Source organism: Typha angustifolia, chromosome 6 (assembly GCF_048772165.1).
Source record: "Typha angustifolia cultivar Huaian chromosome 6, ASM4877216v1, whole genome shotgun sequence".
Classification (NCBI taxonomy): domain Eukaryota; kingdom Viridiplantae; phylum Streptophyta; class Magnoliopsida; order Poales; family Typhaceae; genus Typha; species Typha angustifolia.
This window is the reverse complement of record NC_133244.1, coordinates 10,263,189-10,289,750: the sequence shown is the minus strand read 5'-3', so window position 1 is coordinate 10,289,750 and position 26,562 is coordinate 10,263,189. Positions and strand designations below refer to the sequence as shown.

General features: G+C 38.7%; 4 protein-coding genes and 1 pseudogene across 12 annotated transcripts; 2 read left to right on the top strand and 3 right to left on the bottom strand.

The window, feature by feature from the left end:
• Positions 1-1,356: 1,356 nt before the first annotated feature.
• On the top strand, positions 1,357-7,762 carry LOC140761729 (protein STRUBBELIG-RECEPTOR FAMILY 3-like). Of its 7 annotated transcripts, none has more exons than XR_012104609.1 (17): positions 1,365-1,465; positions 1,685-1,821; positions 2,644-2,773; positions 2,852-2,923; positions 3,159-3,224; positions 3,330-3,401; positions 3,496-3,567; positions 3,652-3,723; positions 3,829-3,894; positions 4,364-4,429; positions 4,651-5,018; positions 5,120-5,397; positions 5,725-5,993; positions 6,100-6,238; positions 6,889-7,028; positions 7,117-7,256; positions 7,399-7,762. XR_012104609.1 is itself a non-coding variant. In XM_073099178.1 (17 exons), the coding sequence occupies exons 2-17, from the start codon at positions 1,713-1,715 to the stop codon at positions 7,510-7,512; spliced, it is 2,190 nt and encodes a 729-aa protein (XP_072955279.1). In that variant the 5' UTR covers positions 1,365-1,465; positions 1,685-1,712; the 3' UTR covers positions 7,513-7,762. The 7 variants fall into 7 exon arrangements, 4 of the variants coding, with proteins under 4 accessions (XP_072955281.1, XP_072955279.1, XP_072955282.1 ...); XM_073099178.1 differs by having other exon boundaries at positions 7,100-7,256; XM_073099179.1 differs by having other exon boundaries at positions 1,447-1,465; positions 1,690-1,821; positions 7,100-7,256.
• A 43-nt stretch (positions 7,763-7,805) lies between these two features.
• Positions 7,806-14,180, top strand: LOC140761730 (secretory carrier-associated membrane protein 3-like). Of its 3 annotated transcripts, none has more exons than XM_073099184.1 (10): positions 7,806-7,881; positions 9,455-9,573; positions 9,695-10,487; positions 10,568-10,617; positions 11,185-11,218; positions 11,327-11,449; positions 11,831-11,893; positions 12,025-12,076; positions 13,568-13,633; positions 13,874-14,180. In XM_073099184.1, the coding sequence occupies exons 4-10, from the start codon at positions 10,606-10,608 to the stop codon at positions 13,923-13,925; spliced, it is 402 nt and encodes a 133-aa protein (XP_072955285.1). In that variant the 5' UTR covers positions 7,806-7,881; positions 9,455-9,573; positions 9,695-10,487; positions 10,568-10,605; the 3' UTR covers positions 13,926-14,180. The 3 variants fall into 3 exon arrangements, with proteins under 3 accessions (XP_072955285.1, XP_072955283.1, XP_072955284.1); XM_073099182.1 differs by having other exon boundaries at positions 11,983-12,076; XM_073099183.1 differs by having other exon boundaries at positions 10,565-10,617; positions 11,983-12,076.
• A 673-nt stretch (positions 14,181-14,853) lies between these two features.
• LOC140760956 (pentatricopeptide repeat-containing protein At1g03540-like) lies at positions 14,854-17,720 on the bottom strand (annotated as a pseudogene).
• A 233-nt stretch (positions 17,721-17,953) lies between these two features.
• Positions 17,954-21,762, bottom strand: LOC140760957 (3',5'-bisphosphate nucleotidase AHL). Its single transcript, XM_073098074.1, has 3 exons — positions 21,120-21,762; positions 18,842-19,529; positions 17,954-18,560 (listed from the first exon to the last, which is right to left on the bottom strand). The coding sequence occupies exons 1-3, from the start codon at positions 21,712-21,714 to the stop codon at positions 18,257-18,259; spliced, it is 1,587 nt and encodes a 528-aa protein (XP_072954175.1). The 5' UTR covers positions 21,715-21,762; the 3' UTR covers positions 17,954-18,256.
• Positions 21,763-22,378: 616 nt separating this feature from the next.
• LOC140760958 (cysteine desulfurase, mitochondrial-like) lies at positions 22,379-25,237 on the bottom strand. Its single transcript, XM_073098077.1, has one exon. The coding sequence runs from the start codon at positions 25,086-25,088 to the stop codon at positions 23,736-23,738; it is 1,353 nt and encodes a 450-aa protein (XP_072954178.1). The 5' UTR covers positions 25,089-25,237; the 3' UTR covers positions 22,379-23,735.
• Between the last annotated feature and the right edge of the window lie 1,325 nt (positions 25,238-26,562).

Below are 26,562 nucleotides of genomic sequence, written 5' to 3'. Positions count from 1 at the left end.
CGGCCTCCTTTTTTTTCCCCCTAACATTACCGGGTATGATGAATAATGACAGACTGTCTGTCTGTCAAACTGAAGAAGAATGTTACTCTATCCTATAAAGAGGGCATGCAAACCCATAAATAGCAGATGAATACTGACGAGAATTTTTTAAAGCCAAGAATTTTATTCTTGAGAATCTCGGTAGTTAATGGAAGGGCCCTTCTCCTCACCACGAGTAGAGTAGTTCCAGTATTCGTAACAGTAGTAAATATATATATATATATAAATTTATGGCGATCGGTGGCGATCGACGGTGTCGGAAGGATGATTCAATTAATCCTGTGAGTCTCCGGACTAAAGATAGATAGCAGGCGGAAGCGCGAGCGAAGCAGGAGCCAATCGAGGTAGGAGTGCAGTTGGAATGGGCGGGCATGGAAGAAGCGGAAGATTGTTTGCTAGGCAAACAAACCAAGCCGCAACCGAGTTCAGAGGAGATTCGCTATACAGCAATTCAAACCTACAGGGCGGGCAGGGCTCCATCCGTAATAGAAGAGGAGAGAGGGGGAGTGATTGACCTCCCGTAAAATGTGGCGACTAGTTAAAAACCAGCAGCAGCACCCGCACCCGATAGACGATCGTACGGAGGAGAGCCATTGCTTTTCAATTAAGCAGCGGAGCGTTCTTTCGTCTGCCTGCGCACACCTTAATTGAAAAGAATGGAATTTGTAATTTTGTTATATTTACAATGACAGTGCCCTACTTGAGTTCCGGTGTAACACACCATCAAATCGATTGCAGTCCGGGCAGTCTCGTCTTCCCAACATCGTTTTATTTTTATTTTTGGTCTGTCAGAGATAATTAATTAGAAACTCGAAACACGTCATAATACTTCGGAGTAATTCAAAAGGAAATTGATAAGATATATTTTTGAGAATAGAGGTAAAGTTTTGCTGTGGTTCGGCCTTTAGAATGGTGAGCTTGATTTTCCTGTTTCCTGTTTCCTGTTTCCTGTTGGTCGGGGTTTCCTAGAGGGATTTCTTTTCTTTTTATCCGGTGGTATTTCGGTTTCTTGCAGTTTCGCTCTTTCTATAACTTCCAGATTGTTTGTTTACTTGTTTGTTAGTTTGTCTTCTTAGAGGAGTTGGCTGCTTTGGTGTGACTTGTCGATCCCCAAAACCTGGTTAGCATTATTTCCAAGTATTGGTTTCCTTATTTTGGGCCTCTGGAAAAATCTCTTGGTAGAGACGTGACCTGCAAACAATAGACATCTATCTGTGCACGGGTCACCAGTAGGTGAACTTGCTACTCTGCGTTGCTCCAAACAAGAAATTTTTTTGCTTTTTTTTTCCTATCGTTTTTTATCTGCAAGTTTGTCCCTTGAGTAGACAATTCATGGAAGGTGTGAGCAAGGATATAACCTTCGTTGAGGGATTTTATGGAACAGGCCATTATCAGTTGGATGAGGTCTATTGGCATCGGCTATTATGTATGTTCTGCATCTTCTGGCTTGAAATTCTTCTATATTCTTCTCCATTCTTAAAACTATTTGATATGGTCCTCTGTCTTCTTTCAAAAAGAAAAAGAACAAAAAAAGAATCTCCGTCCTCTCTATCCGGCATCTGTAATATTTATTTGCACATTTGTATATGATAATTGTATGTTGTCATTTATAGTAAAATTTGTCCTCTGTTGTTATTGCAAACAGAACAGGTTAGGCATCATTTGCCAAAGGAATGTCAACAGCAAATAATACATACTTTAGGATTTCGATATGGCTTGTTGTGATACTAATGGAGCTACTTGCCGTGCCATTTACATTGGGATACACCAACCTACTTGATGGTAAACCTTGAAAAGTTTATATATCTTACTAAATCCCCTTTAGATATTCCTTTCACATAGCATCTTGATTTTAGCCTCAAGAAGTTTATCTTGCTTGTGCAGATATTTAGAAATATATATATATATATATATATTTTTTTTTTTTTTTAATTACGAGACATGAGAAGTAGTTTTCTGTCATGAACTCTCATAACCACCATACAGGACTGACACTTCCGCATGATAAACATATGCTGAACTATGTTCTTCTCATTATAGTGTTTCCAAGATGCTACCACAGATGTATGTTTTTACTTTTTAGTTCCTCTTCTATTTCAAATTTTGTTATTCCTTTTCTCCTGACATTTAACCAGCAATATGTAATACTATTGAATCTGTGATGTTAGGTGGATGGAGGACACACTATCTTTTGTATGAATCTTTGCATGAAATAGTTTTCAGTTACTAACCTTCTTGGCCAAGTATGGGTTCCATTATTAGTAGAGTCCTCTTGTAGGATCTACATGAAAAAAAGATGCTTCTTTATTTTTTAATGAATGCTGCACATGGTTGAGTTTGTTTTTTTTTTCCATGACTCATCTTGATTTATTGGGTTTGAGCATGCAAAAAAAGCTTGTCTACCATCCTGGGTGAGGTTATGCACATCTTGCCCTCCCTAGGCCCTTCATTTGCCGGAGGCTGGCTCATTAGCATGCTCTTTTGGTTTACATTTTTGTATATTCAACCAATCCAGTACAGATTCTCTTTTATGTAATTGTATTGGCAGATCATATTATTCCTACCTTATCCAGTGTAACATTTTAGTATGCTTTTCATCTGTAGTGTATGCCATCAATAACCTATATGCTGCATTGGGCTATCCTCCTCTTACTGGATGGACTGCATATGGAGGAGATCCCTGCATTGATGTCTGGCAGGGTGTCCAATGTGTTGACTCAACTATTACTACTATGTAATGTCCAGCCAACCTTTCCTATACTCCTTTTGGTATAGCTTCATCACCTTTTCTAATTATTTTAACTTTGGATAGAGTACTGAATGGCGCAAACTTGGGAGGACAGTTGAGTGATACGTTGGTAGACTTCACCTCCATCGTAACAATGTATGTTCTTGAATCATAGTGCCTTTGCCACTATGGTGGACCTTACTTTTCATTACAACGACGTAAAGTTTTGAATCTTTTGATATATATCACACCATAGAGTGTTGATCCAAGATCATTTCCTTCAACACTTACTTCGATGCAATTTCCTATATGAAATTTGTGTTCATTATCTTGTTATAAGATGTCATCACAATTTTTTTATTAATATTTCATGGCGCTTTTATTTTGATAGAGATCTGAGCAATAACCATATCAGTGGAACTCTACCAGAGAAATTACCTCTTACAATACAGAACTTGTATGGTCTCGCATCCTTGTACATTTGTTTTATTAGAGCGATTAATGTGTTAATTTCTAATGACACTAATTTTCTACAAATTTGTGAACTTGTTGCATTTTACAGTTATCTTTCAGACAACCAGTTCACAGGAATTATTCCAAATAATTTATCAGAGCTAAAACTTCTATCCGACATGTAAGGGCATGCAATATTCCAATATATCAATCACGGCACCTAAGGAGTAACTAAGAGTACTTCCCTTTTCTAATTATTCCATTCCTTAAACCAGGTCATTAAGTCACAATCGTTTAACTGGAGAATTACCTGATGTATTCCATACTCTTACTGGACTAGTGAATATGTATGTTTTTCTTCTTTTCTTCTGAATTTATACTCTTTTTCCCTCCTTTTAGTTTGAGGGCATTTACACTTCCAAATTATATAGGGATCTTTCTTTTAACAATTTGAGTGGCCCACTTCCATTCTCGATGGAGAGCTTGTCCTCTCTTACTACTCTGTAAGATTCTATCTTTACATTACTAATCATTTTGCAAATATTCTTATAATATATATATATATATATATATATATATATATATATGGAAATTATCTTATTGTGCAGGCATGTGCAAAATAATCAGCTATCGGGGACCCTTGATGTCTTGGAAAATCTTCCTTTGAAAGACTTGTACTTTCTTTTCATTTCATTTATTTTTCTGTACATTCTGTGCTGTAAATCTTGGTTTAGTGGACTTTGGTACTCATGAGGCACAAGTGTTGTGTGCTTTTGTGATTGTCAATTGCCATTAATCTTTCAGGTTAGTGTTATGATATTATAACCAGTTGGAAATATAAATAGGTCTAAGCTAGGAAATTCGATCTTCTAACTGGCCTAATGGAAAACAGACAAGCCCCTTTATAACTTAATTTTAGTTAGTGTCACCTTTTTCACGGAATGTTGATGTCAATTTGATAGATGGTTGTAAGAATATGTCAGTTATATTAGTAACTGAGATTGTAATGTTCTCTAGCCATCCCCATGATCATGATGATCATTACTCTTTTTGACACCTGAACACCTAAAGATAATGAGTTTAAATCTCTACAAGCTTTTATTGCCTTCATTCTAACTATGTTCTTTGACTTGATATTGATAGGAATGTCGCAAATAATTTATTCTCAGGATCTATCCCAGAAAAGTTGCTGACTGTTGCAAATTTTACGTAAGACCCTCATCACATTAAGCTGCAAAATTCATTAGTTTAGTACTTCCTTTTCGTTTCTGAAAATACAAGTAGATAGTCTACAATGTACCTAACCCAAAGTTGCAAGTTATGCCTAAGCACTCGTTGTAAATTTACTTTTGGCGTAAGTATTGCAGTTACTTAGAAATTGGTTTTTTGTGATAGCATATATATAAGAAACTATTAATTCTATTGTGCAGGAATAATGGTAACTCATTCAATACCTCCATTTCTCCTTCACCTGTGCCACCACTACCATCGTCTCCCTCAAACTCTCAAGCTCCAGAAAACCTGCCTGCAAGCACTTTTGGGGGACCATCTATTCAAGATGACAGTCCGCTAGTTAAAACTAAGAAATTTTCAGTGATCAAAGTTATTGCATATGCCATTGTTGCCATCAGTTTACTCATTGTTGCAATGTTAACTGTTATGTTCTACATATCAAAATGGAAAGAGAGAAAATCAAGTGATGGAGAAATTCTCAGGGAGCAGGTTGTTGGGACACATGGAAGTCCAAAGAAGCCTCAGATTAATACTGGCTTGGCTAAATCAAACAAAGTAGGGAAATGTAAGAGTTTAGCATTTATGTTTTAGCAATGATTAATAACCTTTCCAGATGGTGATCTTCCTGTTCTGATATAATTCCTTATTATGTATCGTTGTTGATAGTTTCTTTGGAGGCTATTGGTGGACAAAGAAAACATAATATTGATATCACAGGGTCCATGACACTTGAGAGACCATCACTGTTTGATAAAAATATTAACTGTATGATTCCAACAGAAATAATTGGAAGGAATCCTATGGAAAAACAAGTTCCTTCGATTTCTGCAATACCTTTTTCAGTAGCATCTCTACAACAATATACAAGCAGTTTCAGTGAAAAGAATCTGATCAGAGAAGGCAGCATTGGCCAGGTGTATCTGGCAGCGCACCCAGAAAGAGAGGTATATTTCATTATCTGATTTGATACAATTTGTGCAGTAATTTTTTTTCTCTAATTGGACATCTATATAAAAGTGTATGCATACATATGTATGCTTTTATATTTTCATTATCTATTTTTAATACGGCAGTCTGAACAGCTTCACCTTAAAACTGACTGAGGATAAAATCAAATACTGCATATCAACGACCAGTTTCAGCCTGTTTATGTACAGAATGGCAAATTGTTAATGGTGTTCTGTTGTGTTGCTCCTTCCAATTTTACTTTTGAGTCACTAACAACATATTCAATACACTGTTATAACTGATTGGATATTCTTACCATCCAGCTCTTGACAGTTTTGAAGCTTAATAATGTGAACTCAAAGATACCTGTTGATGACTTTCTGGAATTGATAAGAAGTATTTCTGAACTTCGGCATCCTAACATTGTTGGGCTTGTGGGCTACTGCATGGATTTTGGACAGCGTCTACTTGTTTACAATCTTTTCAGTAAAAGGACCCTAAATGATGTGCTCCACTTTGAAGATGATCTCAAGAAAAAACTATCATGGAATGCTCGAATCAGGATAGCCCTTGAATCTGCAAAAGCTTTAGAGTAAGTTGAGTTTTATTACATAGGAAAAGTTTATAGTATTATGACCTTTGAATCTGATTGAAGCAAGCATGCCTTCATGGATATATAATTCTTATGTTGTCTGAAGGTATCTCCATGAAGGCTGTGGGAAACATGTGGTACATCAAAAATTTGAGCCTTGCAACATTCTTATCAATGATGAACTAGCAGTGTGTGTATCTGAGTGTGGTCTAGCTTCGATGTTGTCATCCTGTTTTGGGACTCAGGTAATCAAATTGTAGAATATAGAAAATGAAATAGTGTCATTAGTTTTGAATAGTCCAGTATTATATTGATGACAAAAAAAATCAATCTCAGTATCATGACATCTAGATGATATGTTGCTTAGAAATCAGCATGCAGTTTTGAATGGCTGAAATCAAATATAATCTGTAGAATATGATTATATATATGCTGGGATGACTGTCCATATATGCATATCTGCAGATTATACAAACCAGAACAGAAGATTATGTCAGGAGATGTTTCATTGGAAATGATAAATTTCAAGAGAAACCAAATAAGTACTGGAATTACATCTATCATAAAAGTTATGACAGTTCACAGATAAAATGTGCTTTGTCAGCACCGCTGACTTTTAAAAGTTAGATGCATGATAACACTTAGTAAAACCAGTGAAGCGGTACTTTGATCCCTTAAAAGTGTACGAGTGTAGGCCAGAAAATGCTATTTCATGCTATAATAGCCTAAAGGTTCTATGCAAGCGTTTCAATAGTTATAAAGAAACAATAGATATTAAGGTGCATGCAAAAGTTCTATTTCACATTTGTGCTTTGTTAAACAACTTACTGCTTAGTCAAAGTGATAAATTCATAAACTGTTTCCTTGTTGATAATTTTGTTCTTGTAAATCTCAGTTGTCAGGCTGCAGTCATGTTTTATGCAGTTATGAGGCCCCAGAAGTAAGTGAATCTGCGGTATGGAGTGAGCTTAGTGATGTTTATAGCTTTGGAATTGTTTTGCTAGAACTCCTAACAGGACGCATACCCTATGACAGGTATCACTTTTCCTTCTTTCTGTTAATTATACATCGCATTATGCAGGATCATTTATTTACCTAATTTGCAGCTCACGACCCCAAGCAGAGAAGCATCTTGTCAGATGGGCTAGTTCTCAGCTCCATGACATTAATACACTGAAAAGAATGGTGGATCCTTCTATGAATGGAAGATATTCCATAAGATCACTGTCACGGTTTGCAGATATTATTAGTCGTTGTATACAGGTAAATCTTCTGTGTTCCTTTAAAAGATTACACACTGGCAAATTATGTTCATTGAACTTATTAATGTTTTGCAACTTCTTCTGCTTCGTTTGATGCTGAGATCATGCTGTGCAATATTGGGTGACGTTCTCAAATTTTACAGCGAGGACCAGAGTTTAGGCCGCCGATGTCTGAAGTTGTGCAGGACCTTAGTCGAGCTCTCGATGACGCATTGGAGAACGCTGATATCCAATTAGGGAAAAAAGCAAATAACTAGGATCTGAGCAATCAACTGATGAAGAAATTAATGGACGTCAGCTCACAAGCAGTTCCATGGATATCACCTGCTGGACAGGATTGAACAAATAACTTTATCATTGCTATTGGGCAGAAGGTCCAGTCAATCTCAGCTCTATTATGTGGTTTCCTTTTTCTGATTAAAGACTGCTGGCCATTTTGTCAACAGCATTATTTAGTACATGTATTTATTTCTTTATGAGATTCACTTTAATATCTGCATTTCTTGATTCGGAAGGAGGTATGCTATATGCATCATTCGGGTTAGGCTGCTGATATGTGCTCCGATCAATCAAATAGTGAAACGGCATGATCCGATCTGCAAAAGTCTCTGGACAGATCTTATGAGGTGCTTTCGAGATATCTATCCGTTGAAACATTTTAAAATTTGTATATGTTGTCTCTCTTAAAAACAACTTTCCAATTAATCAAATCACAAGGTTTGGCCGATTAGATTTGAGATATTAATCGAATAGTAGATAAATGTCGAAAAGGACTAATCTACGAGATGTAGGTCTTGAGTTGAGTCGTAGGGATTTGTAGGTGGATATATGGACTCTAAGAAGTGGGGATGGTAGTATAGGGGTTGGGATGATGAGGTGACGTCGATAAGGTGATGGATGTGAACAGTGGTGTGGGTTTAGAGTATCAGTGGTGAAGGGATTAGAAGAAAGGAGTAAAAAAATGGACTCTCTTATAATAATTGAGGAGGTAGGTAGAGGTGGTGGGTCAATAATAATTTGGAGGGAGAGGAAAAAGAGAGCGGGTCGAACAAGAAAGAAGATGAGTCAATTCCAATTGATCAAAGATGATTAGCTAGGTGCACACTACAACTATAAATAGGTGGTGGCTACCTTTGCCTAGCTTGATTGGCTTGGGTTCAATTAAATTCCAAAACAACTAAGTACAAGGAAATAAAGAGATCGTAGGGTCGAATACAAAATTACAAAATACAATGACTAATAAGCAATTACAAAGCAATTAGAAAATAGATAACTATTAGGGATTAAGCGTAAGTCCCCCAACTCCTCCTTGGGCATAGAGCCTAATGCAATCCGGTTCTCTACTCAATCAAGTTGAATCATATCAACAACCTCTGCCTATTATACTATCTGTGACTAGCTCTTGTACGACACTGGATAGGATAGAGATTGAGATTTTGAGCAAAATATACTACAGTGGAAATTATTTTCCGAATTATTGTTCAAACTAAAATTTAAAGTACAGCATTGTTCGATAGGAAAATTGCTATCTCAGATAATGATTCTCAGTATATTAATCAAATTTTCAATACATCGGGAAATTGTTGGGGAAAATTTTTCATTATTATTTCTATATAAAATACTTTCACAAAAAGTGATTTATACTAATAACGAATATACTATTATTTTTTAAATAAATCACTTAGAGCGAATTTATAAGTTATTATATAAAAAAATTGATATTAAAATTTAGGGGATTTTCATTTTTAAATTTTGAGCGCAATTTTCTTTAGAGAATAGCAAAGCCATTCCAACCCAAAAGGTTTTTATATATTTTTCATAACGGTATATATTATCACCAAAATAGACAACTCAGTACAAAATTATAATAATATTTTTTTTTCATATTTCAGCTTATATCTTTTTCGTCTAAGATTAAATTAAACTCTGATTAGAATTATCACGTTAATTTCTCTCTCATCTTTATGATAACATAATTTTGGTTACAAAGTTATGCTCATCCAAAAATGATTTGACGAGTAAGAGCAACTTATAAATCTCCTTCCGGGAAAGCAATTTATTAATTGCTTTTTCTAAGCGTATTAGAAAACTTTTTAATTTACTAAGAATTACTGTATCAGACAGCAATTTTCTCATTACAGTAAGTTGGGAAATAATTTGATCAGTATTATATTTTGGGATATATAATTTGTCATGCAGCAGTAGTTTGGCAAAAAGATCGTGTAAGAGATCAACCCCAACCGGCAACCGTACGCTTGGTTGTACTAACAAAAAAGAGTAGAAAGATTTGCGGATGGAGCTCTTTATTAATTATGAAAGTATGTATTCCTTTGTATTAAGATTAAAAGAAGGCTAAGTTTTTTTCCGATACTTCCTGTTTTAGTTTTGGGGTATAATAAGTGTCATTGTTTGTTAATATATATCTCTTCCGTTCCGCAGAAGTATTATCGTTGAACGCAGAAGGACGTTGCCGGCAACATCGCAGACAAAAAGAACATCGTAATCGTCGTCGTCGTTATCCTCCTCGTCCGTTTTTTTATCTCTTGAGAAATAAATATGGGTGAAGAAGAAGAAGAAGAAGAAGTAGAGATGGGTTGGTTCACTGTCTCAGCTCTTCATCCCTTCTTGTGTTGCCTCTCAGCGACAGCCGGGTCATGGCCACCAATCCCTTCGACCCGGAAGAGGACAACGTGAATCCCTTCTCGGTTCTCAACCTGATTTCCTTTTTTTCTTTTTTAGCACGCCAATGACAAAGAAGTAAACTTTGGAGAAATCGACGGTTTTCTTCTCACAAATCGGTTTTCCTTTTTCCCTTTACAAGCCGTTCATTCGTGCCTGCGTGGTCTTTGTGTCCATTAATTGGACTACTTCTCTGATAAACTTAAGAGTACCTGATTTTTGCATTACACATTTCCTAGATAGTTTTGATCATGATACTGGTTAGTTTTTATAATATCCCAGCAGTCTCTCTCTCTCTCTCTCTGGGCCTACAAATTCTAGTCTATCACCTCTTCCTTGAGAGCCTGCTGGACCTCATCCTCCTGCTGACTTTGGTATTCCTCTTGATACATACAACAGAGGTAAAGCTCCCTTTTTGCATGCACAAACAACATTCACGTAGTGAAGAGAGAATGTAAAGCTCCATGTTTTGCATTTCTCCTCGTATAAGGATGTAACAAGGACAGAGAAAGAGCTGCATGCTAGAGAAGCTGAAATAAATAAGCGGGAACAGGTATTTCTGATATTAATGCTTAGGGTGAGAATCAACTTAATTTCTGTTCATTGGTGTTACCAGAATCTAAAATCTAGCAGGTTGATTCTGCTTGAAGAAATGACAATTGGCAAGATATATGAAAGCATGGGTAAAGCATCATTCTCTTGATCTTCGTTAACTTCTTATAGGATGTCACCGGCAAATATGTAGCTTATGTAGTTTAATAGAAAATGACACTCCTCACGATTGGTTTGTATTCTTGATGCTTGAAGATGGATTTAGGTGTGTACAAGATTTAGACGTTCTCTACAACCTGTAAAATTTCCCTTGCACATTGTCTATATGGAAGGGTACAAAGGCAACTTCCATTTTTTTTTTGAAGGGGTAAATATGAAAATTTGCACTTTGAAGGGTATATCTGTAAATATGGAAACTTTTAGTAAGTACCGTCTCCTCATGTCATGTTAATCTACTTATAGAATTAATTTATAGTGAAAATAAAGAGTTAGGGAGCATTATTTATTTATTATTATTATTATTGTTATCTTCGACTTTGTTGAATAGTAATTTCCTATTTCGGTTTCTCTTTGTCATGTCAGACAAATTATACTCAACTAGTTCACAGTTTTTGCTATCATTCATCTTGTTCACCTTGTCATGTCGCTTCTCTTTGTATGCATAATGTTGTGGGCCACCATGTTACCTTCTAATCCAGGAAGTAAAGCGAAGAGAAGATGTTGCAGCGCAGGGTATTCTTTTCCTTAAATTAATCAATTATTCCATGTAGTTTTGTAGGTCAGGGAGGAAATCTTTGTCGATACTAATGGTAGTTGCTGCTCTTTTTTTTCTTTTTACAGCTGGAATTGTTTTAGAGGGGAAAAACTGGCCATCTTTCTTTCCTATTGTTCACCATGGTATTGCAAGTGAAATTCCCATTTACTCACAGAAATTGCAGCACATTGCAATTACTTCATTCTTGGGTATGGCTTCCTTGTCTCCCTTTTCTAGATTTTGATCAATTCACTGTATAGATATCATCCAAGACATTCGGCTGAAATGGGTCTGGCCAAGTTTAATTATAATCTGTTCATCTACCTTCTGAGTTCTGACTAGGGCATACAATATTTTAGTGATAGAAGTATGGACTAAACTGACCCAAAGTTTTAAATTGATTTTTCTTATGTATCTATGAATATTGAGAATCAGTGGACTACTCTCTCTCTGTGACAATCCAAACTGTGAGTAATTAGTATTTCATAGGTCATCAGAAGAGAATATGATATTTACGCATATGATGTTCTATGCCTTCACTATTTATCCAAGTGCTGTATTTTAAACTTATATTTTTTGTTAATATGCAGGGTGGACAACATGTCTGTTGTGGAATACCGTAGCAGTCTTAGCTACTCTGGTTACGAGTGAAGGTAGTTATCTCTTGTCACTTGAATAGTTATCCATATCCTTTGCAAGACCATCTCATAATTGGCTTTTATATGAATTTGTTTTCCTTCAGGTATAAAAATCTGGTTCCTTGCCCTAATCGATTTTATATCAGGTTGTTCTGGTGCTTTTTTACTTTGGTACTGCCCACTTTATCGTGCCATGAGGTAGAAACTTGAAATCATCCGAGAATTTGTTGTATAGTACCCCAAATTTTATTTCATAATCTCACAGGCATACCTTTTCCATAATCAAATCTTGGTTCTATATACTGTAATTCAGGATTGGAAGTGGAATGAATTTTGGATGATTTTGCATATTTACATGGCATGTAAAATTGCTGCAAGTGTTTCAAACAAATACTTTCGAATGAAAGCATGATGCCCACATAATGTTTTTCATTTTCTTCTGCACCAGATTCATATTGCCTTCTGTATCTATTCTGCCGTTGCTCCTCCTTTTCCTTTGAAAGGAAATTCTTTGACATAAGCTCGTTTATTGAACTATAGTGAAAGTCTGAAACACTACCTATAAAGTTATTGCTAAAAAATTTAAAATCTTCTCCTTTGATGGGTATATATGACCCTTGACTTATCTAGTATAGACTATGAACAACCAACTTTAGGAGTGATAAAGCCCTTCTATACTCTTTGGAGCTACATAAAGAAAAGATGTCATTGTTGCTACATCATATGCTACTAAAAAAAATTAAGGTTATCTTCTTGATTGTGTTTTACTTTCCTTTGGATGAGTATAACAAGACAGATCCTAACTTTTCTTCTGTGGTTCTCTGCGGAAGTGGTATTCTGCCAGCTATTGATGTCATTGGTGATAATGATAACATTGTTGTTGGGTTAAATATATAGATCTTACTGCATATTTTATTTTCAATATAGTTATCATCTATCAGTATACAAGGAATATGATTTGCATAGATCTTTCACTTACTTTGGTTTGTGATATGGAATTGAAATCCAAGATAACTCATCTTTGGGGCATCTCAAGAGCTCCATCAATGGATTTTCATGCTCAAGGATCCTTGTCAGAATATAGTTGGCATGATATAATATGTAAAACCATACATTAAATGTATTGTCCAGTGATGTATGGTATTTTTAAGATACTGCAAATTATCAGTAACCTTTTACAGATGATGACTCACAAGGATTCATCATTTGCATAAGTTGAACCGAATTGAAGCAAGTCAACTATGAGCAGATTTTACAGCTTCAGTTTGGATTCTTATGGTATCCTGAAATAATAACTAGTTGCTTCCTTTTTATAAACAGATGTTTCTAAGATTCCTAGCTTGAATGAGTAATACTCAACAGTTCTTGAGATAATTTACGGCTGTTTGGTTTTATGTATTTTAAGATGCAAGCATCTGTAATGTTAAATAAAAAACCAATATAAACAAAAATCTTCTATTTTTCATCTTTTCTTCCAATTAAAAGTTAACAAAATATAGATATTCATGGGATTCATAAACTAAAAGCTAATATTTTGTATTGCACTTTATATATGTAGATGCCGTTTTCTCAAATACATGAAGCTAATCCGCCACTTTGAGTTTCAGAAACAATGAGTATTGAGGTCACTTTCAGGTAGGACACTGAGCATACTGATACTGATAAAAGTTCATTACTCCTCACTTGTAGATCTTCTACTTCATCGGATTTGTGTTATTCTGCCTGGAGTCGCTGCTCAGCATCTGGGTTATTCAGGTCATTTTTGTACTTGTATTTGCAGTTTTGTTCTCAATCATAATCTGTTCATTGGGAATCACTACAGATTCAACTCCTCGAAAGGAAGTATCTTATTGCTATAAAGTTCTAAACTATATGAACAAAGTGGAAATTTAACATCCACATCAAACATGCAATATCAGCTATTCTTGTGCAAATCAATTTTCTGCACTAACTTTTGCGAGGTGATGCAAGGTGTGTCTGGCTATCTTACTGCAGAAAGTATATAGGTTCTTTAGGGAATTGGAAAAGCTGCAGATATGAAGCGTGAAGCTGCACATGCTGCTATGAGGGCAGAAATTTAATTGTTAAGAGATTTTTGGAGGCTATGCTGTTATCATTCACCATTTTATGAAGAAAACATTCTATTTATGAGAGGAATAGTAGAAACTCCTATTTCATTGTATACCTTTGCTGAACTGCCTATCTGTTTAGTTTTTCAAAATTAAAGCATATGTAGCTTCAAATTTGGACAGTTGTAGAGAAACATATAATGTAGTTCTTCTTTAGAAGGTGGAGTTGCTAAATTTTGCATTTTCTTGTTTTCTGTTGCTTCTGTGGAGCAGCATCAGCAAACTGAGTACTGAACCACATACTATCTTTTGTTAATAAATAAGTTATTCTTTCTTAATATATAACTGTCGCCTTTGTTTTCTTACTTTACATGTTAAATTTTCTACTTAATCTTTGGGGGCTGCAACTCTGGATGGAAATTATGATTTCGACAAACTTCTTTGGTGTGATAAGAACTACTTACACTTAAAATGATGGAACATCATTTTTCATTATTTGGCAATGAATTTGTGTGGTCTATAAGTTTTACTTAAACCAGTATGCAAGTAGCTTCGATTAAGACTTTTGCAGGTTTCAAGTCTCAATAATTTGAAAAAGTTAAAAACATTCCGCATATCTATCAAACGACCACATAATCTGAATTAGCACGTTTATCAAAAAAAAAAATGCTAATTAACCTTCAGGATACTTAGTTCTTAGTCTCCTAATCTCGTTAAGGCAATACGATCATTCATCACCACAGAAAGGTTCCTGTTCACAGAACATAATCAGTATCATAGGAACAAAATGATTTTAGTTTTTGCTTCAGATCTGCCCATTAGTCATCTCATATAAAAGCTACTTATGAACTCAACCAGCAGAAAACTATGCTGACCAAATTATCTGAGAAGAAGAAATTCCTCCAATCAAGTGAACTTGGATGTTTTTATAAATAAAAAGATTGGAAGAGACAATAATATTAATGTAAAACTACAGTTGCAGACATTTTTCTTTTTACTAAAACTAACAGATACAATTTCTTCTACACAAGTGTGTACTCAAATTAGTACCGTCTTCCAAGTTGATTCAGAATTGTTCAAATTTTGACCTTGTACATTTGTTCTGCCTTCCATTCGCGTCACACTTCTTCACAGCTAGAGATTGCAATCGGCCAAAACTCTCCAAGACAACAAATCCAACTTGTAGTTACAGCACCACCAAGGTTTGGGGGAGCAAACTGAACTCTGCTCCAGCAACCTAAGAGTTAAGACGCAAAAGAATACATAATTTAAGAAGTCTATCTGAAAAAGCACTACTACCGAAGTTGTGAGTCCCTCCAATGTTAAAAGGTTTCTTTGGCTTCATGCACTCAAAAAACTCCGCAAAAGTTGAATATCATTGTTTCTTCAATGGATTGCTGAATACCGGGAACTTTGCAGGAAATGATCTACTCCCCTTCTCATTTCATCCTGCTTGGGACATGTTCATCTTCTTGATTTATAGGTGATTTAAAAAAACCAAAAACAAAGAAACTTTGGGTGGGATCCAAAATAACTAGTGGTTTCACTCAGGATCTCAGAGCTCTTTGCCGCAAATGGAGTATCCTAAATCCTAATACATGCATGACTTCAAAAAAATTATCTTAGTTTATTTCACTTCTTGAATTTCATGATCCTATTGAAAGAATAACCAAGTATTGTCCCCATTTTCTCTCAAAAAAGAAAATGAAGAAAAAGGGTTCATGAAGAACAGTGATACCACTAGTTTCTTTTTGGATGCATGGAAAGAAAGAAATGAATGAAATGAAAATTGAAAAGACTCAAATCCTACAGATTATTAGAGCAAATCTTGATTTCTGTATCAATAGGATAGATTCTTACAAAAGTGTACCTGCCACAAGCTCACGAAGGCCTTGTAAACAATAGTCCATTGGCATCAGGTGCTGAACAAATTATCCAACAGTCTGATATTCCAAAGAGAGGATAATCTCAGTTGTTGGTTAAAATCATAAAGCAGAGATCCATATGGTACAGTTCCTTGGTTTATTTTTTATTTCTTATAAGCAATCTTGTCACAAGACCTATAAATAAGAATCCAAAGAGGAACCAATGTAATGAGGAACTTAAAATTTCCTCTTCGACATTTAGATCTTCAAAATCTTCAAATTGAGATTTGATCAACTCAGTGCTATCCATGTAAGGACATTGATCTCGCTTAACTTCAGCCCAGCTCTTACCAGGTGCTTTTGTCACATTTCTTGCTCTCATTAACCTCCGAATCTCTGAAGCATCATGCCATCGACCAACTGTTCTGTAAACATTAGCAAGAAGAATGTAACTCAAATGATATTGAGGCCCCAGTGCCATCATCTTTTTTGCCACCAGTTCTGCTACATCTGGGTTAGAATGTGTAGCACAGGCACCTAGAACAGCTGCCCGCAGAGATGTTACATCTCTAAACACCAAGTTGTTTATCAATTCTTCTGCTTCTTCAAGTAAGCCTACCCTACTGAGAAGATCAATCATGCATGCAATTGTAATGCTCAACCCCAGCTATTATACCATAATCTTCGGTCTTTGATTTAAAATATCTCCTCCCATCTTCAACAAGACCCGTACGACTGCAAGCAAAAAGCACCCCAATGAAACTAATATAGTCAGACCTAGTTTCTTCCCTGTCCATCTCATTGAACAATTCAATAGCTTGTTGTCCTTCACCATTTTGAGCAAAGCCACAGATCATGGCATTCAAGTAATAGTATTTCTAACAGATTTTCACAGAAACTCTATAAGCAATCTATCAGACCACATTTTGCATAAAAATCAACAAGTGCGGATTCCACCACAACATCTCTCCAAACCCCCATCCTCAGAAACCGACAGTAGACCTCTTTCCTAGGTCTCACAGCCACCAGACCTACACAGGCCCGCAGAACTATGTTGAAGCTGTATTGGTTGCCATCCTTATCCATCTCCCTGAATATAGTAAGAACGGCCTTACAGTTGTCACTCTGGCAGTATCCTCCAAGTAAAGCACACCAAGAGACTGTGTTCCTTGTAGCCATCCGGTTGAAGATTTTGCGGGAGTCTTCTAGGTCACATTTGCCATACATATCTATAATGCTGCTCTCCACCACCACATTGCCAGAAAGTCCGGTGATAATGATCTTAGCATGAGCTTGGTTGCTTTGTCAATGCCTTCCAAGGTTACCCAGAGTAGTCATGACGGTCCCAAATGCGAATCCACCAGGAAGCGACTCAAGCAGACGCCTCCTATTCATCAAGTAGACGTGGGCCACAGCTTCTTGGAACCTGTTGTTTCGTGTGAATGCCGAGATAATCGAAGTCCAACAGATGGCGTCGGGCTCAGGTAATTCGTCGAGCATGCGGCGTGCATCGTCGGAGGCAGAGTTCCTGCCCTAAAAATCTATAAGAGCGCTGGCGATCACGTGATTCGAATGGAAGCCGCAAACGAGGAACATGCCATGGAAGCATCTGCCGAGGGTGGGCCCTCGAAGGTCGGAAGAGGCCTTGATGACGGCAGAGAGTGTAAAGGCATTGGGCTCGATTCCGAAAGAAGCAGAAGACATGCTAGTGAACAATCGGAGCGAGTCGAGGGGCTCGCCAAGGCGGAGGTATTGGAAGAGCATGGAGGTCCAGGAGATGACGTCTCCGACGGGCAAGGTGTCGAAGAGGCGGCGGGTGAGGGAGAAATCCGGATAGAGCTTGAAGTAGAAGGAGAGCAAATTGTGGAAGACGAAGCGGTCGGAATCGAAGCCAGACTTCGAGGGCATGGGAGTGGAGAGAGACCACGGAAAGCCAGACTTCTTCCTGCCCAACCGTGTTTTTTTACACGGTGACAAGCAAGCATATTTATACTAGTCATATAAAATGACGACCTGAGAAGGATCATAGTGTGACGTGTTGTCGTATTTCTCTACATAACCATTCAAAGTGATTGAAGCAGAAATCGAGATGAGTAACACCATACATATATATGTATGTATATCCAACTGTAGATTGGATGTAGCTTCCCTTCAACATTATTTTTCAGTCTTTATTGATGGCATGCAACTTTCTACAGTCGTCATGCAGTGGTACAAATATATATATTATACCTAATTGTAATTGTAAAATCGCAGAAGGGAGGAATATGTAAAACTCTCACGTAGCTTAAGGCAAAGGAAAATATAGTCACTTGTGCTCTTATCTGTTTCTCTGGAGAGAATCTGCAAATTGGATGCAAAAGCAAGTTCTATTCTTCTTCGTCACCCTCACTGCTGTTCACCAGAATAGGTGATTCCAAATCAAAGTTAACATCAGTTATTTGTCACAGATTAGACGAATCCCAACTTGCATCAACTGCTTGGATGATCTTTTCATGCAATAATGCTCCAGAACAAGCTATTATGCCTCGATCTAGACCTTCTAAATATATACCTTTGGAGAAGTCCAGTGGGCGGCCCCCAGCATCTGTGACCACTCCACCAGCTTCTTGTATAATGACCACCCCAGCAGCATGATCCCATATCTTTTCTTTGTACCCAGCCCTTGCGAATTTCATAAAGATTTCTGCATCTCCCCGTGCTATAGCAGCATATTTCACCATGCTGTAAACGCGTAATGGCTGCTTTCTGCAAATGGAGAAGAAAGTAAAAGGTTCTTGAGAAAACATCACATATTTACGGACAAAGGTGAATGAACAAACACTTTTCCAATAGCATATTTATCTTTCCTGGTTTAATATAATCTGGACTATTTCTCATCAATTCATCGTATCAGATACAAATTATCACTTACTGAAACATGGCCAAATTAAGAGATTATACCAGAAGTAACACGTGTACTGCTGTTCAAATTAAAGGACTTGATTCATGTGGCAACAGATAGAAGACAAGAACTGAAGGCTATTTACCTCACTCCTACGCTGTGAGCCAATCCTGCAGTAAATGAATGGCTTGAGTTGGCCTTCTCAACTGGTTCACAAAAAGTTGCACAAGCAGGATCACTGATAGATGATACTCCAATTACCCTAGCAAAGTTTTGCTGATCAAGTTGTCCAAAGTCATGAACTAACGGTTGCATCCAAGCTTGGCCACTACCTTTTTGAGCAAAAATAACACAACCTTTATGCCAGGAACCAGGTAAGGGAGGAGACAACTTAGACATCAGCCTATAATAGCGTTGGTGATAGTTTAGCCATTCCCTTTTCATTGGATAATTCGGGCATCCAAGTGCCCCTAGTACAACTTCTCCATCTTCTACCAAGGCAAGAGCAATAGCATATTGGTCACCACGTACAAAACCTAGAGTACCATCAACAGGGTCAAGGACCCAAAATTTTCCCTTCGGACCACCGGGAGAGTTGCATTTGCGTATAGCTTCAAGAACTTCTTCAGTTCCAAGTTCTTTTTCAGGACCTCTCAAACCGTATTTGGGAGCTTCTACTAGGCAACTATTCACAATACTAACAACATATTCCAGCAAGGCAGTGAAGTCCTTACTGGATAGTGTCTGATCATCTTCTTCAGCAACAATTGATATGCTTTGACTGCCAAAGCACTCAGAAAGGACCCAACTTACAGTTGCTTGCACACCCCAATCTGTTCACAAATTAATCATTAAAAGCTACTACATGTAGGAAATGTTGTTTACATTACAAATTTATTTCAAGTTTCAAAAGAGAAAAGATAGAAGAAGTGAAACATGATTATGGGTAATATGGGTCGACAGAAATAGGAGAATCTTTTTTTTTTTAAATATAAAGGAAAAGAAAGAGTGTCTTGTACACTGCTAGAACGCTCTGGTTCTGCTGAGGTCAGCACAGGTAGGAAATAACAAAAAGGATAAAGAGAGCGATTACAGCCAGAGCATAGAAATCCCCAATTAGCTAGGAGGAAGCAAAGTAGACATTAGCATTGTTATGGAGTGGTATCTCATTTTTGTTTGGAAGTTTCTGCAGAATGCAGTTTCGAGACTAATCTGCTATTTGTGTAACTGCATTGGAGGAGCATGAAATGGAGCAACAGAGGTATAATGGATAATACTTGTAGATGAAAACACTATCATTCTCTGCAGAGAATGTTATACTATTTTATTTCTGTTAGTAAACAGAGAGAGAGAGAGAGAGAGAGAGAGAGCAAGTTGCAATGATTCAAGCATTCACCAAGACTACATGACAACATCAAACAGTTACACGCCAAAATTTTCACAGATTAGCAAGATCAGCAGATTGAACATAGGAAATGAAGTGTAAATTGAGTCAATATCAATCAACATATATAGATATAAAAAGAAGGAAAACATGTTTAAGAGATAGTAATCTGCTATTTCCTAAGCATTACTTGAGGTACATAAACAGTTACCCCTTGCAAAATGTAGAATATTTCACATATAATATAGTTGTACATCAGAATAACTTAATCTAACTAGGAGAACTTGTCTGCTATCAACTACTTATACCTAGTTAAGACGTCCCTGATACTAACTAAACTGTACTTGCAGGAGCCATCTAGATATCAACTAAAGTAACTTGCAAGTGTACTTCTGATCAACTTACCTGCCGACGTTCCTCAGAAGAGGAAATTACTGCCTTAACTAATTGTACAACAATAATGATCAAGCCTTTCAAGCTCAAATTATTTGGGATTGGCTATATGGAGCATTTTCTCTCATTCGCCTCAATCTACTCCAAGTTATCAAATCCAAGTGTTTACAGTGTATATTGGATGTTAAGAGGTGTGGTGAAAAGCATGATCAAATGCTATCCATGGTCATCGGGTCTTAGCAAAGCATGATCAAGGGTAGTGGCGAAAAGAAGAGGAACAAGAAGAGGTGAAGGAGGCTTGGAACGACAAGCAAACAAACGTGGGCTTTTGCCTCTTTCCGAGGGAGGTAGTTACTCTAGCGAATCAATTGGATAACATAACATAACGGAGGATGCGTGTAACAAAATATCTACACTCTACAGTATATTTAAAAAAAAAAACGCATTTCTTTTTTTCGCTTTCACTTTGGTTTTTAAAGAAAGAGATAAAAGGAACCATTAAATTACACGATAAATGAAAATAAATAAAGCAGAACGAGACAGCCAATAGCACAAGCTTCAAGTTGGATAAAGAAAAACAAAAAAAAAGAAAAAGAAAAAGGAAAAGGAACATGAAACCCTCAAAAGAGAGGAAAGGAGGGTGTACCAGCAGCGGTGACGGGGGAGTCGTCGTCCTTGGATTTGATCTGGTCGTGGTTCCTCTGGAGGAGGCCGTCCTGGACCCTCTGGCAGAGGGAGCAGGCCATCTGCACCACTCTCACCGCCACATCCATCTCCTTGGCGTACTTGTCGTCCTCCCCCATCCCAACAAGAGGAGAGGCCGGCGGACAACCGATTAGGGAGAAGTCGAGAGGAGGGTGAGGGTGGAAGGAGAAGGACAAAGGGTATGCAGAAGCTAAAGAAAGAAAACGTCGGCCTCGATGCTGGTGTTGGAAGGTGGTTGGGAATGGAATGCGCAAATTTGGTCCAATCTTGGATTGAGAATGGGAGTGATGGGTGCGACTGCGAGGGGAGACTATAAGAAGAGTAGGAAGAATGAGGGCAGCCATCCGATTAAAGTAGACGGTACTGTAAGATGGTGGATGTTTGTCGACTGGATGGATGGATGGATGCTTCGTTCCCTTCCTTCTCTCTCTAATCTTAGATCTCCTGGCTACTTGGAAGAGTCTCGCCACACCACCATCGTATTCTTCTCTCTGTCCGACGCAGACGCCTACCTCTCCCCCTTTTATATTTTGCATTTTTATAAATGATTTGCATTAAGCATATCTGGTTTGACCTCGTATCCCTTTTTTACCTCATTTGATTCCCTCCCTCAGTCGGTGGGTGCGGTCGGTCGAGATTGCAATCGATACTCGGTTCAGGTATTCATATCCATATATGTATGTACCTTGAGAGGCACTTCCATTCTGACGGGTGAGGAACTGCCACGTAGATATTACATATACAATAATTGCAAATTTACAATCATATTCTTCCGAGAAAGGAAACGAAGAAGTGACGATGAGATGAGCATCTCTGCACTGGTAGAAGCAACCCCCATTAAATTTTTTATACGGAGAATGCCCCCACTGTATTTACCAATCAAGATGCTATTGCTGTGCCCGTAACATAGGATAATTCTTTAACCAAAAAATAAGGAACTTAAAAGAAGTACTCCCAAATTGCAGATAGGGAAAATGCTTTAACTTATCATGCTTCTAACCTATCTAATTATGTCCCTTAAAAAAGAGTTTCTCCTCAGACTCGATGCGATAACTGTCAGACAACCCTACACTCTAGTTTTAATAAAATTATTTCAAGCTGCATCTCTGCATTCAGTTGTCCAGAATGATGTAATGCAATATTTATAAGAATACTCTACCAAACTAAATAGGAATTGCTTTCTTACAATATTAAAGATTAGTACAGCACCAATCATGAGTTGATTTTGCTCATTTAGAGCATGCAACGTCCAATAGCTCCAACCAAAAGCAAATATCTTTCCGCCATGTAATGTAAGAGTGACTTAGAAATCCTACATCAATTCGTTCTTGTGAAGAGCAAGCTACGATGTTTCTGACAGCCCATTCTAAGTTACATCCTCAGGTCTCATACAAACCTGTCCTATAATCATCAATACAGAACTTGTACGACTTCAACAACACTCGGAGAAATTCGCACAATTGGAGTCTTCCTAATGTTAAGGAAAATAGATGTAAAAACTGCCTGCACAGTTTAAAGACACTATCAAAGCCTTGTAAAAAATACTTGACTTGCAGCATACATGTCACTGATTCAGCAGAAAGATTGCAGAAGAAAAGAATAAACATGCATAAACACACGCTCTACAAAATTCCAAAAGAGAACTTCAAACAAATTTTTAACGAAGGATCAATAAAATGAATACTTGAAGTGAGCCAAAAGAACTGTATGGACAATGTAGAAGATATCTCACTCTGGGAAATTAACCAAATGTCCAACTGAGTGACCTGTCCTAAATACGACAAGCACCAACTTCAATAAAGAAAAAACTTATGCAGCAAATCACAACAAAGAAAGAAGCATTACGATATCACGAAACATGCTGCCGATTAAGTAGCAAAGCATGCCAGAGATATCATAACTCTGATTAGCTTGGAGATATTTGACTCCACTGAACTCATATACATATAAAATAAAATAAAGTGAAGCGTCCCACAAATGTATAACAAATATAAGATAATGAGAGCTAATATCAAGGATGCCTCATGAACCAAATCCATATATGCTAGTGTGTACCAAAAATCATAAAGATAAATCAGCAATTCCATTCAAAGCCAATTCCCAAGATAAATTAAACTATAAGATATCTAAGATATCTACCTAATTACCTCTTTAAAAGAAGGGATACACTTTGGATACTTACAATCTATTGAAGAAGAAGCAAGGAGGGGACCAAAAGAAACTTCAACTCACAAAGCTTGGACACCAAGAGAAGAATGACCTTTAGCATACCAAGATATTATCCCAGTCGGCCATGTTCTATGTCTAATGAAAAACCTCAGCGCTAAAAGAACAGGACAGACAGAAGAGAAAAATCCACAACCTGGATATGAAGAAAAAGAGAGCAGACTTTGAAAGCGTATTATTCGCTCTAAGTTCCCCGCACTGTAGTCTTCTACTCCCATTTATCTTTCTTTTTTGGTGTGGTGGCCTGTTATTTATCAAATCCCTGCAATAAACAGTATAATACTTACTGCTTGCTATAGGCAAGAGATCCCCTGTATAGAACGTCTTCATCTCAGTGTTGCGCCCACTGGATTTTCTTGATATCAATGCCTTCCTTGGCCATCTCATAGAGGGGGCTCATCTCCCTGAGCTTCTCCACCTGCCGCACAGTGAGCTCCACTGCACGGTCGATCTCAGCCTCAGTTGTGAACCTGCCAATCCCGAAGCGGATGGAGGTGTGGGCCATGTCCTCGTCCACGCCTAGTGCCCGCAGCACGTAGGATGGCTCGAGGCTGGCACTGGTGCACGCGCTCCCGCTCGACACAGCAACCTCCTTGAGCCCCATCAGCAGGCTCTCTCCCTCGACGTACGCAAAAGAGAGATTGAGATTCCCCGGATACCGGTGTTCCACGCTGCCGTTGATGACTACACCGTCGAGCCGGGAGCAGATGCCATTGAGGAGCCTCTCCTGTAGGGCGGCAACGCGGCGCGTGTCGTAGTCCATCTCCGCAGCAGCGATCTCGCATGCAGCGCCCATGCCCACAGCTAACGGAGTGGGAACAGTGCCGCTCCGGATTCCTCGCTCCTGTCCGCCGCCGCTCATCTGGGGCTCGACCCGGACGCGAGGGCGGCGGCGGAGGTAGAGGGCACCGACGCCCTTGGGTCCGTAAATCTTGTGGCCGCTCAGGGACATGAGGGCGATGCCCATGCGTTCGACGTCGATGGGGATTTTGCCAAGGGCCTGGGCCGCGTCGGTGTGAAAGGGGACGCCCTTCTCTTTACAGATGCGACCGATGTCCTCCAGGGGCTGGACGACGCCAATCTCGTTGTTGACTGCCATGACAGAGACGAGGCCGGTGTCGGGACGGATGGCGGCGGCGAGGCGGTCGAGGTCGACGAGGCCGTCGGGCCGGACGGGAAGGTAGGTGACTTCAAACCCTTCCTGCTGCAGGTAACGGCACGAATCAAGGACGCACTTGTGCTCCGTCTGCGTGGTGATGACGTGGCGCTTCTTGTCCCTGTAGAAGTGCATCAGGCCCTTGACGGAGATGTTGTTGGACTCGGTGGCGCCGGAGGTGAAGAAGATCTCCTTGGGGTTGGCACCGACTAGAGCGGCGACCTGGGCGCGAGCGGTCTCGACAGCAGCGTCGGACTCCCAACCGTAGAGGTGGGTGCGGGAGTGGGGGTTGCCAAAGCGTGAGAGGTAGAAGGGGAGCATGGAGTCGAGCACGCGAGGGTCCACGGGAGTCGTCGCCTGCATGTCCAGGTAGAGCGGCCGCCCCGATATCTTTACCCCCTTCATCGAGATCGCACCGCCGTCCTCCTCCGTCAGCTCCGCTGTGGCCGAGACTGTGGAGAGGTGTCGGGCGGACAGGAGGCTGAGGCGGCGGAGTAGGCGGGAGGGGGTCAGATGCTTAGCTGCCATGGAGACGGCGGATTGCGAGGTAGGGCTCCCGTTTGGGTGGGAGAAGATGTTAATATAATAATTTAGTTCAGATACAAAATGAACAACACGACCGCATAAAGCATAATAGATATTGCTATGGACCTATGAGGATTGAGGCAGTGGACGTGGTTGAGAAAATGGTGAATAATTTAAAGACGGATCGATTGGGTTAGTTCGAAAGGGCACGAGGAGTGCGGGTGCAGAGAGATTGATTGTTTTTTGATCTTACGAACCAATGGTCAGAGACTGCACATTAACCCGCATCACAGTCGGCCCCCAAATTGGGCCGGGCCTAGAGGTTGGGTTATTATTTATAAATCCATCAATCACTGACGGGGCTGAGCGCCTGGGCTGTCTATTTCATTAACCCACAGTCCTCCGCTCTCTCCTCTCCTCTCTCCTCTCCTCTCCTCTCGGGTCTTTCTGCTTTCCAAATTTCAAATACCAAATTCCACCCACAGGCCACAGGATCGTTCGTGTCGACTTTTCTGCTGCCGGACGGTGGCGTCAATTTGGTCTTCCCCCAAACTCTCTCTAGACAAGGCGGCCAAGGGACTCACCGATACTTCTTCCACTTTGTTTCATGTAATACGTAAGCTATGTCTTCTGTTGCAGCTGAAAAAGTGGATAAACGTTCTGCATTAATTTGTACCGTCTAAGAGCTCTTCGGAAAATATAATCCTTGACTGTGCTAGATTACGAACTTCTTGTGAGTATGAGGTTCTGAACCAAATAAGAATATGCGTGATAGATTATGGGGTTACAAGAAAGAAAGAAAAATGTGAATATATTTGATGGAAAGTCTCCGTCGTCATGGTCTGCCCTTCCGATATGATTTGCTCATACCAGGTTGATATACCTGTGTATACACTTATTTAGTAAGCAATAAGATTATCTTCCAACTATTCCTGCTCAAATACATGTTTTTGTTCTATTTTTCATAAAAAGAAAGAATTATGTGGACCATTTTAGGATCATCAATCTCTTTCCTATATTTCAAAATAGTAATGGATTGGCAATTTTATGTGCATATATATGTGTCTGGTAGATCTCATTAACAGGGCAGATTGTATATGGATGCATTATTTCAATGAAATGTGAACTTTAATGGCAGACAACAATTAGTTGTCTGAGTAGATATCTAAACAAGTCGCGGTATAACTGAGAACCAAAAGTTGGCTTTACTATCTACTATGGAGAAGTTCATGATCATTTTTGTTTTCTCGTTATACTCTCATAGACAGAATCATATTATATAGTTAAGCTATTTGTCCTTCCAAAGAGTGTTCCTTGAACTTTTAATCATCAAAAATAGTTACCACAATTGCTCACTTGGATATTGCGTGTGGTCGAGCCTTCTTACTCAGATGTCAAGTGCAGGCAAGCTTTTCTATATCAAGCGTAAGCAACCTGCTCTATCATGTTTCGTTTCACAAACATTTATGGTTGTTGC